The sequence below is a fragment of the Prunus mume genome, linkage group LG5, assembly GCF_029339155.1.
Source record: "Prunus mume cultivar Tortuosa linkage group LG5, ASM2933915v1, whole genome shotgun sequence".
NCBI classification, from domain to species: Eukaryota; Viridiplantae; Streptophyta; class Magnoliopsida; order Rosales; family Rosaceae; genus Prunus; species Prunus mume.
This window is the reverse complement of record NC_142702.1, coordinates 23,789,223-23,804,433: the sequence shown is the minus strand read 5'-3', so window position 1 is coordinate 23,804,433 and position 15,211 is coordinate 23,789,223. Positions and strand designations below refer to the sequence as shown.

Genomic DNA, 15,211 nt, shown 5'->3' with positions numbered 1-15,211 from the left:
GACAGTGGCGGAGTCAGGAATTTAAGTAAGAGGGAGCACCTTTAAAAATTCGAACGCTTTCTTTTATGACAAATCAACCTAGTTTTTAAGAAATCCCTAATTTTATCACTTTTCTCTCTCTTTTTTCCTTTACTTTTTGTATGAATAACCTATCACTCTTTTATAATAACAAAATACATGCAATTCAAAAGAAATTTAGACATGAAAATGAAAGAGAAACAAAGAAAATAGTGGCCATTTAAGAATTTGTAAGGAATTTTATAATATTTTGTACAATATACTAACATAAAATTGTATATACAACAATATTTGAAAGGGGGCCAATGCCCACCCTGGGCATGCACTAGCTCCGCTAGTGGGAATGATCCCAAGAAGGGACTAATATGGACTATGGCCTAGGTGAGTTGTTATTTTATTATTCAAAAATTTAATTTAGCCCACTCAGGCCTACTAAGGATAATCATGTCATAGCTCATCCAACAATACACTTAAGGAAAAAAAAGATAAAACAAACTAATGAATTGACGAATTCTCCGGGACATTCTTGTGTAGGACATCTCTATAAAACTTTCTCTAAAATGAAAAGTATTTCCGTCTTTTTGCCTACTGCCAACTTTTTCTTTTTTTCTTTTTTCTTTTTTTTATAATTTTTTTTTTTATGAACAACCTATACTCCTAATTTTCCATTTTTTATGAAAAGCACTTGTCAATGACGTCCATTTTGTGAAGAGCACTTTTCTCGTTCAGAGCCAGTTGCTGTAGGGAGTATTCGTCTATAATTGCTTAAATAAAAGCAAGATCACAGCTTGAGGACTAAAGCTGCTCTGGAAATCAAAACTTTTTCCAGTAGAGGCAATTTGGCTGAGGGAACAAAGTGAGTTCCTAAACCACAAGCAAGTATTTCAGCACCATCCAACTTGGCACCTGTGAGACCCAAATACTCTCCAAAAAAATCCAGGGAGTCTTGACCAGAAATAGGAAGCACCCGCATTAGGAAAAATCCCAGACCAATTTCTGGCATTGCAAAGATCGAATTCTCTATTGCTACACGGAATTTTCCGTGTACTAAAATACCAACCCTAACTCCCATGGCAATCCCATTCAGAATTGAAACCTGTTTTGTTGTTATAAATAAATAACAAAAGATGGTATTGAAAGAAATTATATGAAAACTCCATAGTCTAACAAAAGAAAGTACAATGAAACTATTTCTACCATCTCGATTGAACAGATGCGAGAGATATACGTCATATGGAAAAGTAATTGATCAGTTGAGATGATACATATAGTACATAGCACTTAAGGAAAAGAAGATAAGACAAACTAATGAATTAATGAATTCTTTTGGACATTCTTGTGTAGGACATCTCTATAAAGTTCTCTCTAATACTCCATCTTTAGAGGTCGTTTCAAATTAATACTCAACCTTCACAATCTTGCACGTAGAAACTCAACTTCAGGAAAAACATACAAATTAAAAGCCACACAATCCCTTCTCCCAGTGTAATCAACAATCTGTTTCTATAGAACACAACTTTACTAAATTAAAAATAAATAAAAAAAACAAACTCTCCAAAATGATCAAACAATTGGGACAGTGTTGAGGCCAATTTAGGATCAATGTCGTCACGAACAAAGTCTCTCTTGTACCAGATCCTGGTCATCAAGTTGAAAAGAAGCCATGGAAATGATCAATTTGTATAGAAATAAAGTCGATAAGTGCACTAAAAGTTTGAAACCTAGGTGCAACCTTTTATTGAGAAGATGAGAGGTGGAGGAATTGGAAGGCAGTCTTTTTTATAATACAGTACAGATATTGCTGAAACTATTACTACAGATCGACATTGAGGTGGCCCTAACCTAGTCTGTGACTGGTGGAAAATGGAAACTTGTACGACTTGCGTTTGTTTGCTCATTCTAGGTTAATGAATAGACCCTGCAGAGGCCATAACATTTGCATATAGCGGGCTTTGTTGAGTCACATTTGAAGAAAATAAAGAAATAGAACATGATCACAATTTATACGGGTTGGTCATCACAGAGTGCTCTTTATATGTAAAGAGTCATTCTTGAGTCACATTTTGACACGTATATGAAGGTAACATATGAAAATTATACGTATACTATAACTAATTTCACTACAAAAATAGAAGACAATAGTCACAATTTTAAAGCAACAAATAGATTTTGGTGACATTTGAATGAGTGGTCACTATTAATTGTGACTAGTCATCTAACACTTAAATAGTAATTTTGCAATATAAAACGTAGGAAAAACAATACGTATTGGTGACATGGAAAGGTTGTTTTTTTTGGTCAACCTGACATGGGAAAGTTGGCAATGAACTCCTCACCATTATTGGTGACATTCAAATTAAATATAATAAATATAAAATTAAAAAGTAATATAATATAGTGTACCCTACACAAGGTGTACCCAACTAAAGCCAAGGAGATGTATGGTCTCTGCCCTTTCTCTCTGGGTTTCTCTCTCCCTCTCTTCATCTTCCCCCCTCTCTCTGTCTCTTGAACAAAATCTCTAGATCTGGATCTAAAGTGGTTTTCAGGACTGCAATTTGGATTCCATCACCGTCATATGGTTTCTTTGATCTTACAAACATCACAGCCGCGACGAACAATTTCTCTTTCCAGAACAAGTGGATTTGGTTCTGTCTATAAGGTAGCCGTCCTCAGAATCATTTCACTTTTTTGTGTTGTCATGCATTATTTGATTTCTAATAGTTTCCTCAAAAGAATATGAGTTAAGTTTGGATTATAATTTCAGGGTGTGCTTTACAATGGAAGGGAAATAGCAGTGATAAGGCTGTGAACAGAAGATTATATGAATACTTGAAAAAAATAGAGCGCTTTTGAATTGGATAAGATACTTCGAAATAATCTTATATCTTCATCAATATTCAAGATTAAGAATCATTCATAGAGATCTAAAGACAAGCAATGTTCTACGAGATGCTTCTATGTACCCCAAAATTGCAGATTTTGGTATGGCTAGGATATTTAAGGGAGATCAAAATGAAAATAAAACAAATCGTGTGGTTGGGACATAGGGGAGATGGAGATGGTGTTGCTGCCTGCGAAGTGGTGGTTTGGTTGACGGTGTTGGGTGGGGGTGGGAGAGGCTGTTTGGAGTTGGGTGGGTTTGGGATGTTGGTGGTTTAACGGTGATTGGACATGACAAAATAATAAAAGACGTATTGCCTGACAAAATAATAAAATATGCATGACTAATGGTGATTGGACATGTACTTTAGCCTGACAAACTCATGTCACGAATTGGTGACAAACATCAATAGTTACGTAGACATATGTAACACACTGGTTAATCATGACTGTAAGGTGACTGAAGCTTGTAGTCACGAATAAATGTGACTAATAGTCACCAAAGAAAAAGTGACTATTGTCCAAATTTTTTGTAGTGTTTGTTTGCTTTTTTTATAAAAATCTTACGAATCACGATTGAACTGGTGAAAACTATAAGAGCAGGTCCAGCGCAGGACCCAAACTGGGGGAAAGGGCCCCCTGGCGAGCCCGAGATGGCTCCAGCGCAAGAGAAGCAGCCTGGTTTCGTGGTGGGTCCCATCAGCCCGAGCAAGCCCAAGGGCAACTTCTGCCTGGGCTGAAGCCCGAGTTTTGTGACGTCAGCGAGGCATCACGCTGACGTCAATAAAACAGATTTTTTTATTTTTTTGCCAAAAAATTGAAAAAATCTGAAAAATCTGAATTTTTTTAAATACCAAAAAATTCTGTATTTTTTCCCTATAAATACCTAACCATTTTATTCACTTTCTACACCAAATCTTCATAAAAACTCATCTCCTTCCAATATTTTTCACTTTCCACATCAAAATCTTGGCAACGAGGTAAAAAAAAAAATCCGTTTTATTCAATTTAATGTCTTTTTATATATATATTTCTTGCATTTCCAATTTCTTTTTTTTTAATAGATTAGTCAAGGCAAAACCAAAAATGTTATTCGAAAAATTTTATCCAAAAATTTTATTTGAAAATTTTATTCGAAAAATGTTATCTTAAATTTTAAATGAAAATTTTATAATAAATAGTGACACGTGACAACCGAAAATATAATCTAAAAAGCTTATCAAAATTAATAGTTTAAAGTATAAACAAATAGGAAATAAAGTATAATGAATAGTAATTGCCTTAGACTTGCCCTAGACTTTGCCCTTATGGGTGGAACCACAAATGCAAAGGCTGACACTATTCACGTGAATAGTGGCAGCCCTTGCTTGCCCTTGCCTTAGACTTAGCCCTTATGGGTGGAGATGCTCTAATGAAGAGCCAAACTTTGGATTGGGAAGTTGGTTCTTGAGTGATGCTCCTCCACATATTGGGTAATAGGTCATTATTATTTAGTTTCTTCTTTTGGGGCTTGGCCCCCACTAATTTGTGTTTGTGTATCTACAAATATTTTTCTACCATTCAAACTTCATAATTTCAGCCTTAAAATCTAATTAACGTCTTTTAAGGTTCCGTTTGATAACCATTTTAATTTTAGATTTTAGTTTTCAATTTTTGTGTTAGAGTATGGAGGGAAAAGAGGGAGAATGGGAGTGAAAATAAGGATGAAGATGGGAGTGAAAATAAGGATGAAGATAGGAGTGAGAGGGAAGATGGGATTGAGAGGGAAGAATAAGAAAAGTGAAAACTAAGACTAAAAACTGAATTCTATTTGAAATCATTTTCACTTTCAAGTGCTTTTAAAAAAAAAAAAAAACTTTTATTACACATCTATCCCCTCCCTCCTCACTTTCAAGTGATTGGACATGTACTTTGGCATGACAAACTCGTGTCACGAATGGTTTATATTGGTGACAAACATCAATAGTTACGGACACATATGTAACACACTGGTTAATCATGACTGTAGGGTGACTAAGGTCCCGTTTGGGATTACTTTTTTTGGCCAAAAACCTGCTTAACTTTAAAGTTAAGCAGTTTAAGGTGTTTAGTAAAATTAAAATATCCCGATTATTTTAAAAGCAGTGGTCTTTTGATAGCAACTTTTAAAAGCTGACTCTGGGTTGCTTTTCAAAGCTGCTTTCAAAAGAAGCAGAGATGAACATTTAATGAATTTTTTTAATTCTCAAAATATCATCATTCATTTTAAACAAATGACACCACCTCCACTTTTACATTCAACTTCACCACTTGCACCACCACATTTACTACCTCCACAACCACCACCACCACCACCACCACAACCACCACATCCTCCTCTTCCTCATCCTCCGCCACCACCACCTCCAACATCACCTCCTCCTTATTCACCACCACCGTCGCCGCCGCCGCCACCACCACCACCTCCACAACTGCCATCCCCACCACCACAACCATCAACTTCGCCTTCATCTCCACCACCAACTCCACTCCATCATTATCACTACCACTACCACCACATGATTAGTGCATAACACTTTTACCATCATGTCTATTTTAGTTATTATTCACAGTTACAACAATTTTATATTAAAATTTACCAAACGATTTTAACACTGCTTTTTGTACTAACAGCACTTTAAAAATAGTGTTTACCAAACATGGAGCTGCTTTACTTTACAGCTAATTATTTTTAAAGCACAGTAGAAGCAACTTTTTTTAAAAGTGACAGCAATCCCAAACTAGGCCTAAAGCTTGTAGTCACGAATAAATGTGACTAATAGTATTAGTAACCAATAGTCACCAAAGAAAAGGAACTATTGTCCAAATTTTTTGTAGTGTTTGTTTGCTTTTTTTCTAAAAATCTTACGAATCACGATTGACCCAATGGAAACTATAATGAAGAGCCAAACTTTGGATTGGGAAGTTGGTTCCTAGTGACGCTCCTCTCCACATATTGGGTAATAGGTCATTATTATTTAGTTTCTTCTTATGGGGCTTGGCCCCACTAATTTGTGCTTGTGTATCTACAATATTTTTCTACCATTCAAACTTCATAATTTCAGCCTTAAAATCTAATTAACGTCTTTTAAGGTTCCGTTTGATAACCATTTTAATTTTAGATTTTAGTGTTCAATTTTTGTGTTAGAGTATGGAGGGAAAGAGGGAGAATGGGAGTGAAAATAAGGATGAAGATGGGAGTGAAAATAAGGATGAAGATAGGAGTGAGAGGGAAGATGGGATTGAGAGGGAAGAATAAGAAAAGTGAAAACTAAGACTAAAAACTGAATTCTATTTGAAATCATTTTCACTTTCAAGTGCTTTTAAAAAAAAAACTTTTATTACACATCTATCCCCTCCCCTCCTCACTTTCAAGTGATTGGACATGTACTTTGGCATGACAAACTCATGTCACGAATGGTTTATATTGGTGACAAACATCAATAGTTACGGACACATATGTAACACACTGGTTAATCATGACTGTAGGGTGACTAAGCTTGTAGTCACGAATAAAGGTGACTAATAGTATTAGTAACCAATAGTCACCAAAGAAAAGGAACTATTGTCCAAATTTTTTGTAGTGTTTGTTTGCTTTTTTTCTAAAAATCTTACGAATCACGATTGACCCAATGGAAACTATAATGAAGAGCCAAACTTTGGATTGGGAAGTTGGTTCCTAGTGACGCTCCTCTCCACATATTGGGTAATAGGTCATTATTATTTAGTTTCTTCTTATGGGGCTTGGCCCCACTAATTTGTGCTTGTGTATCTACAATATTTTTCTACCATTCAAACTTCATAATTTCAGCCTTAAAATCTAATTAACGACTTTTAAGGTTCCGTTTGATAACCATTTTAATTTTAGATTTTAGTTTTCAATTTTTGTGTTAGATTATGGAGGGAAAAGAGAGAGAATGAGAGTGAAAATAAGGATGAAGATGAGATTGAGAGGGAAGATGAGAGGGGGGAATAAGAAAAGTGAAAACTAAGACTAAAAACTAAATTCTATTTGAAATCATTTTCACTTTCAAGTGCTTTTTTTTTTTACTTTTATTACACATCCCTCCCCTCCCCTCCTCACTCTCATTCTCACTCTCATTTTCCTCTATACTCTAGCACAAAAAATGAAAACTAAAAATTAAAATTGAAATAGTTATCAGACGGGGCCTTCAAATTTTCAGGCCCTAAATATTGAATACCTCTCATGACTTATTTCAAATTGCTTGAAGAAATTGGAAGGATATATTCCAAATCGCATTTAAAGGAGGAGTGTCATTTTCTCTTTCTACTATATATTATATTAGGTTAACTACATAAAACAAAACTACCCAATTTTTGGAGGTCGTTTTAAATTAGTATCAAACCTTAAAAAATTTGCACGTAAATTCCCAACCTCAAGAAAAACATACAAATTACCACACAATCCCTTCTTCCAATGTAATCAACAATCCATTTCTAAAGAACACAACTTTACTGAATTAAAACTAAATAAACAAACAAACAAACTCTCCACAACAAAAAGGAAACTTCAGCAGACGTGAAAACAAGACTAACAAATTGTCGGGGTGTGGGCTAATAAAATTGGAATAACATTGAGCTCAAAGCTTGGCATTGGCAAATGCAGGCAAGTTGGATCTTTGATCAGGGAGCTTTAATTCTTCATCACCATCCAACTTAGAGAAGTAGTGATCAACCATATGGTCAGTGATGAGCTCCAAATTATAAGGCTTCCACTTTGGTTTCTTATCCTTGTCCCACACGATAGCTCTACAACCTTCTCTGAAGTCCTTGCTTATTTGCCCTCGCAGTATATGGCTAGTTATTCTGTACTCGCGGACAAGGCATTCATCAATTGCCTGCATCCTTCCTTCTCTAATGGATCTCAAACAAATCTTCAAGCTCATCGGCGATGCCTTCTTCAGTAAATGAATTGTCAAAGCTAACCATTCATAACGATGGTCATCATGTGCCATGTTTGCTTCTGCAGCCTCCCTCTCAAGGGCACTTAAGATTTCTTCAACTGTTGGTCTGGAAAAGCACTTGTCAATGACATCCATTTTGTGAAGAGCACTTCTCTCGTTTAGAGCCGGTTGCTGTAGAGAGTGTTCGTCTATAATTGCTGAAATAAATGTAAGATCAAAGCTTGAGGAAGTAGCTGAAGCTGCTCTGGAAATCAGAGCCTTTTCCAGTATAGGCAACTTGGCTGAGGGAACAAAGTGAGTTGCTAGACCACAAGCAAGCATTTCAGCACCATCCAACCTGGCACCTGTGAGACCCAAATACTCTCCAAAAAATCCAGGAAGTCTTGACAAGAAATAAGAAGCACCCACATTAGGAAAAAATCCCAGACCATTTTCTGGCGTTGCAAAGATCGAATTCTCTGTTGCTACACGGAATTTTCCATGGATTGAAATACCAACCCCAGCTCCCATGGCAATCCCATTCAGAATTGAAACCTGTTTTGTTTTTATAAATAAATAACAAAAGATATGAAAACTTCAAGTCTAACAAAAGAAAGTACAATGAAACTATTTGTACCATCTTGACTGAACAGATGCGAGAGATACACGTCATATGCAGTGGCAGATCCAGGATTGTTATCCTATGGGGTCATAATGTTAAAGTTCCAATTTTCTTTTTAAAATGAAATAATGCAAAATAATAATAATTTAAAAATACACCAAACTTATTTCAACTAACAAAAACATCATTCAATGAATCAAGCTCATATATGTATTATGTAAGCCATGAATTTCATGAAAATAATAACACCAACCTAAATAATAAATAAACTCACCCAAAAATAACCCAAATAATAAAATTTCTTGAATATTAAAAAAAACAAAAAGCATAATGAGTGTTGAACCATTAACCTTAAGGTCTATTTCTATTCAAAAACCACTATGGTAAGTGATGTCTTTATGTTATTCATCTATACTTTTAGTATTTATATGTCTACTCAATAAAATTAAAATAATATTAAAAAAAACCCTAACAAATATCTTCCTTTTAAAAAAAAATTATGTCGGCGCATCTTCTTCTCCCTCTCAGTCTTCATCTTTTTCCTCCCCCTCCTCTCTTTTCTTCTCCCTCAGTCTTCTTCTTCTTCCTCCCCTTCTCTCTCTTCTTTTTCTCCCTCTCAACCACTGTCTTCTTCTTCCTCCCCCTCTCTCTCTCTTTCTTCTTCCTCCCTATTTCTTCTCCCTAGCAGCTTGCATCTTCTTCTCCATGGGGTCGTCTCCCATGGTTGCCAAGAGAAACCAAGAACCTCCAAGCCATTTCCAGGGCTGCCATAGGGTCGACTGACCTCATTGACCCCATGGTGGATCCGCCACCAGGTATACTAATTGACTAGTTGAGATGATACATATAGTACGTAGCACTTGCGGAATTATCCGAAAAATATTTAACACAGATTTCAAAGCTCATTATGGAAATTAGTTGCATACTTGCCTGGGGTTTACTGTATGTTGCTATCAAATAGGTTAAGTTCATGATCTTCTGACTAACTTTTTCACCATATTTCAGATTTCCTTCAAGAAAGTGACGATGCACAGCAGCTAGATTGCCGCCAGCACAAAATGCTCTTCCTCTACCCTTGAGAATGATCAACTTGGCATTGGCATCGTCCTCATAGGCCAGGAAAAGTTCTGATAGCTGAGAGATCATTTCAAGGGAAAGGGTGTTTAGTTGGCGAGGCCTGTTCAAGGTCAATGTTCTCACGAACATAGTCTCTTGTACTAGAACCTGGTCATCAAGTGGGAAAGAAGCCATAGGATGGTTAATTGGCGTAATAGAAATAAAATCGGGAAGTGCTCTGAGAGTTTGAAACCTAGGTTAGAAAAGATGATCGGTGGAGGAGGAATTTGAAGGCTAGCTTTTTAGTTTCTGCATATATATAATATATTGGGTACCTAGAAAACATATAAAACTAATTAAGCTTATTTACAGTGGTTAATATTTCAGAGGGACGGATCCTTAACCCATCGCTAGCAATATTGGTATTGTCCCCAACTTAACCACATGTTTAGCAGGGTTTTATATAAAAGGTCTCAATGTTATAAGAAGTGGAGTCATTCATTTTATTTTATTTTCTATTTTGTTAAGTTTCCAATGTGGGACTCTATGTATTCTTCAACAAAAATAACTCACATATAATCGTGACATAATTTAAGCATTCAACCCAAAAATTAATTGGCGCTATTATGGCTGAACGATTGAATGTTGGTTTATGTTTAGAGAAGTTTAGGGAAAGATAGAACAGTAATTGCAACAAATGAATTTTATTAATTTAGAGGAGACTTGTGTTGAAGAATGTAAGTCCAACATCGAAAATTGACAAAGTAAAATTACAATATATGTTGAATGGATCCGGATCATCTGCTTTGATTTTATCTGTCATGATCTACTTAACTTTTGTCCACTACACGTCATCTCATTAAAATTTAATCTAAGAGTTTTAAACTTGACACATCATTCTTAAAATAAAAAATCAATTAAAAATTTAAAACAAATGCCTTTACGTCACTTCTTCTTTTTGTTTTGTTTTCTTGTTCTTCCTTTCTCTGCACTGTCTGCCCCCAAAGTCTTAGCTCTCAGCAAGCTTTTCTTTTCCCGGTTTCCCTATCAAAAAACAACAAAAAAAGACTTATCTTCCAATATGTCCATTGAGATGGAAGTTCGAAAAGAGTGATTCCTTTGTCGTTCATGTGGATTTCCTGGTTGCTACTCCTTGCGGACTTGGTTACTTCACTATAGAACAACGCTATCGGCCTCACTTCATTATTGATGATTGGTAGCTCAGGTGCGGAGTTATCTCGCTTAAACCACATTTCATTGATGGAACATTACCATCATCACAAACCACAAGTATTGCTCTTCACTTTTCACTTTGATTTGCTATTCCAACCACTATCTTTTGCAGAGTTCTAGATTACCATTCATTTGTGTGGCCATTGTTTAGCCAACATGATTGCATCCTGCCAAGTTCCTTTCTAGCCGCCATCTTCTCCACAATTAAGGCCCCGCATCTCACAATTTTGAAAATATATCTTCTTTTGGTATATTTAAGTTGTTTGAAAATATATCTTCTTTTGGTATTTGTTAAGGGATCATGAATACGAAGGGAATAGGCTCACTTTTTTTGAGTATGGTATCAAGATTATCATAATGTTGAAGGGAATAGGCTCTGACTTTTGGTTTCCAGTCGCAACAAACAATGGTTATCATTTTCATCATGCACTCTATTAATTCATAGATCTTCGACATTGATATCACCGTCAATCTCATTAATTCTCTTCAAACGAAACAAAAAATACGCACCCTACCACACCCAAGCAGAACCAGTTCAGTTTTCTCTCTCCATAATCTTAACCAAAAGGTACAAGAAGAATTTCACAGCAAAAAAGAGAACAAATCGACTGGCCAAAGTAACTAAGGGGTAGATATATATATATATATATATATAGGAAAATTACACACACAAGTTTAACCAAAAGAGCTGCAAACATGTCTCTGTCTCTTATAGTTTTAGCCTTGTAGCTAGGCGGGACGAGTACGGGTCACAACTGCAGAGACCATTGAGTTCATACCACACATGGCATGGCCTCGGCAAAGATGATAATACCCATTCTCTCCCCATTGTTCACCCCATGAATTCTTGATGATCCAATATGGCTTGTTGCGCAGCCTGAGAATGGAGTAGCCCTTGGCACCATACCCCACAAGTAAAACACCATGGTTCACCCATTTCCTGAAACAGATTAGGGGGCACGAAACACCGCTGATGTATGTTTGCATAAACATAGCATTCAACCCAACTGCAACATAAATAGTGTTAAGCATAGTTACATAGTTAATTCACATTTTTTTCCTTGTCACATTAGATGGTAGCTGAAGTACTAACATTGAAAGATGTCTTAAGTTTCAAATCCCAGGTCTTTAATAGTGTGTATGTACTTACTGGCAAGGGGGCCACGGTGGACTAAATTGGCTGCAATTTGGTCCTCATCAATAGGGATGGTGCTAAAATTGGCAACTTTTACAGCCACCTTGTCCGGATTAAATTTGCATTCACCCCGTCTTCCGGTGTATGGGTATGTGCTCTCCTCCTCCAACCCTCCGGCTTCAATCAGATATTCGTAGGCATTTGTCATAAGCCCGCCACCACACCCACTGTCGCACGCAGTCTTGTCTTTCGCATCGCACTTCAAATCGAAATTTAAACAAATTATTAAACTAGATTTGATGAACATCATCATAAATGTAAATTTGAAACAAGTAATTAACCAATGTGTATGTAACTATAAACACCATTATAATTTAGAGGTTAATTAATTTATTACTGTGCTATCGCAGTCCACAAGCTGTTGCTCACTGAGACTAAGAAGCTTTCCTGTTGCAATAAAATTGGCTCCTTCAATTGCTCCTGTAGTGCTGAAGGCCCAGCACGACCCACACCCACCCTGCAAAATATAAATGAAATAATCATAAGGCTTATTAGCTCTAGGTCCAAAATGATTAGCTGTCATTAAGTTTAGTCCATGTATTGTTTGTTTTAGATATAGGTCCTTTAACATTTATTACGTTTTTTGTTGTGTCGATTTTACTCTTTGATGTAAATAAGGAAAACACATTTAAAATATAAATTTAATGCATTATTTCCTTGTAGTTGCATTTTAGAATTTAAATTTTGAATTATTTCCTTCATAAATCATGTTAGTTAGGAACATAAATTACAAGACTACCTATAAATTAAGAACATAAATTACAAGACTACTTATAAGTCATATATAAAAATAGACAAATAAAATTCTATGCTACCTATAAAAATTAGAACATAAATTAAACTCATTGTCGAAAATATGAAAAAAAAAAAAAAAACACATATATATACTTATGCAATAGGCAATAAGACAATATACCTACACCCTTTGTCAAAACATTTAGAGTTCGAAGGAGCATGATTGTAGGTAAAAACATGATTTTTGGGATATGTTTTCTATATTTTCCTTTTCTATTCAATGTCAAACGTTGTAAATAACTAATTACTGTGACATAAATGATTATTATCCAATTCAAGTTATAAGAGGAAACATTAGAACAAAAATGATTTTAAAAATAAATAAATAAAAATATTACATCAAAAAATATATATATAATCTTATGTGGCACAAAAGTCGAAGAACTTAGATCAGTTACAATTTCATGAGGGATCTATATTGTGGTGACACAAAATTTTTTTACAATGAGGATTATTTGTGGGATTTTTTTAAATTATTCCTGGAGAGATAAAAGAAATAAAAAAGATTAGGTAATAAATTGTTAATAGTTATTAGTTACCTGCATCTTGACCTCAGTAACAGCTCCTTTCTCTCTCCAATCAAAGTTCTTAGGCAAATCACTAACATCCATAACCGGTGGAGCACTATCCGAAACGCCGTCGTTCGAGCTGGCCGGCGGGACAGCTCTCATGCCGGTGTACATCCGCTCGAACTCCTCCTCGGACAGGTCAGAGAAAGGCGTGACGCCGTGGACAGCCGTCGGATCAAGGGCCTGGTGTTCGGCGGCTCTGACCATGTTCTTTGCGAAGATCCCGAGGCGGTGCATGTACTCCTTTTGGGTCGAATACTTCTTCCCGTATTTCTCGATGAACATCTGGAAGCTCCTCTCTGTCCCCAGCAGAGGGCGGTGATTGTCTGTGACTTGGTGTATGATTGGGTCCTGTGAGGCGTCGTGGAGAGCGAAAGAGAGGGTGCTTATAAGTGCGCAGGTTAAGACTGCAACGGCACTCACGGCGCATTTTAGAGTTGGAGGTAGAACTGCTCCAGCCATCTTTGATTTCTTCGGTTGGTCCGCTCCGCTAGCTTAATCACAGCTAGCTGTCTCTTCTTCTTGGCTGTGCTTTTATACTTGGAGCTCATATTTTTTGTGATTGACCGTTCTGACCCTGAGAAAGATAAATATATGTTGCTCGTGAGGGGTATTTTTGTAAATGTAGTAAACGGTTGCAGGCGGTGCTGTTGCATGCGGACTTTTGTGTCGTTGCATGCATGCAAACACGTGGAGGTCGTTCTGCGCAAGCATGCTACGTTGTGTAGCTTCTTAATTGGTTGGTGTTCTGGTTTTTCGTTTGGTTACGAACGGGCCCTCGCCCTGACAGGCCCAACTCAAAGTTAACAGCAACTTCTCCATTCCGCCTAGCAAGCAAGACCTTCAGCAATAGGCTCAACCCAATACCTCAAAATCCAATTTAAAGCCATTAGCTTATTTGCAATCATATTGTTCATCAGCTCAAAATAGTAACGTTTATTAACTATGATAAATATTTCATAACAGATACAAAGATAGACTCTGACTGTTTTTACTCATGATAATATAATGACACTTTAAAGTGGAGTGATAACTAAACATGTCAATGGATCGGATTTTAATTCGAATGCGCGTGTAATATATGTCCTGATTTAGTATACGTATATTCGGTAAACCCTTAATAGTTAATTAATATCATATAGTAATTTGAATATTTATAAGTTAAAAAAATTATATATATTATTTTCTTATTTAAATCTTCTCTACTAAACAAAAAATACTTGTCACAATAAACTTCTATACTTAAAACTATGTTATTGGTAAAAATAACACTATTAATGGTTAATGAATAAAAGTATATAAAATAAAAGTCGGATCAAATTATGACATCAAATATTCGTTAACTTAGCAATCGGATATGGATTTGTTTATTAATAATCCTTTGGATTATCATATATGATCGAATTATTTTTCCTATCAGATCGGATTGAATATAGACTAATTTGATCCATTTTCAGGTATAGTAATATACACAAGTATGAGTAAAGTTGCAATCTATACCTTATCATTTTAAAAATATTTTACTCACCAACCTCCTAAGATTGAATGTAGCATTACCATTTTACTCAAACTATGCTACATATGTAATGTGCTGCAATTAGTTTTGATTAAATGGGTTTCATGAGATTGCCTTGCTTCTTTGATGTTACTTGTACTAGTTTTATATGTTTCCTTTTTTATTTTTATATTTTATAGTTTCAACAATTTCATTAATAAAATGACATTACAAGAATCTAGTCTCACAAAGAGCTCTTGTAGATAATAAAGACAACTATTGCAAGACAATGAACAAAAATAATTTTATATCTTGAAATCCCAGTTCACCATGAATTGAAAAACATAAGAGGATCCATAAAGCCACTACAAGAAGACATATGAGAGATAGAACTCTCTACCAATTTGGGAGTTGGGAATAGGA

At 35.7% G+C, this 15,211-nt stretch overlaps 2 protein-coding genes and 1 long non-coding RNA gene across 3 annotated transcripts; 1 reads left to right on the top strand and 2 right to left on the bottom strand.

Annotated features, from left to right (window-relative positions):
• Positions 1–2,451: 2,451 nt before the first annotated feature.
• On the top strand, positions 2,452–3,492 carry LOC103332317 (uncharacterized). Its single transcript, XR_514150.3, has 2 exons — positions 2,452–2,680; positions 2,786–3,492. It is a non-coding gene; the product is annotated as an uncharacterized LOC103332317 (long non-coding RNA).
• A 3,775-nt stretch (positions 3,493–7,267) lies between these two features.
• On the bottom strand, positions 7,268–9,800 carry LOC103332318 (3-hydroxyisobutyryl-CoA hydrolase 1-like). Its single transcript, XM_089053492.1, has 2 exons — positions 9,376–9,800; positions 7,268–8,378 (listed from the first exon to the last, which is right to left on the bottom strand). Exons 1-2 carry the CDS (start codon positions 9,694–9,696, stop codon positions 7,521–7,523), a joined length of 1,179 nt encoding a protein of 392 aa, XP_088909618.1. The 5' UTR covers positions 9,697–9,800; the 3' UTR covers positions 7,268–7,520.
• A 1,663-nt stretch (positions 9,801–11,463) lies between these two features.
• LOC103332313 (Papain family cysteine protease) lies at positions 11,464–13,755 on the bottom strand. Its single transcript, XM_008235039.2, has 4 exons — positions 13,264–13,755; positions 12,267–12,386; positions 11,885–12,128; positions 11,464–11,741 (listed from the first exon to the last, which is right to left on the bottom strand). Exons 1-4 carry the CDS (start codon positions 13,753–13,755, stop codon positions 11,464–11,466), a joined length of 1,134 nt encoding a protein of 377 aa, XP_008233261.2.
• Positions 13,756–15,211: the final 1,456 nt, after the last annotated feature.

Coding starts and splice junctions, on each gene's coding strand:
- LOC103332318 (XM_089053492.1), bottom strand. CDS start 9,696: ATGGCTTCTTTCCCACTTGATGACCAGGTTCTAGTACAAGAGACTATG. Junction 8,379..9,375: donor CAACATACAGTAAACCCCAG/GCAAGTATGCAA, acceptor AAAACAAAACAG/GTTTCAATTCTGAATGGGAT.
- LOC103332313 (XM_008235039.2), bottom strand. CDS start 13,755: ATGGCTGGAGCAGTTCTACCTCCAACTCTAAAATGCGCCGTGAGTGCC. Junction 12,387..13,263: donor TTACTGAGGTCAAGATGCAG/GTAACTAATAAC, acceptor TATATTTTGCAG/GGTGGGTGTGGGTCGTGCTG. Junction 11,742..11,884: donor CCACCGTGGCCCCCTTGCCA/GTAAGTACATAC, acceptor TTTATGTTGCAG/TTGGGTTGAATGCTATGTTT.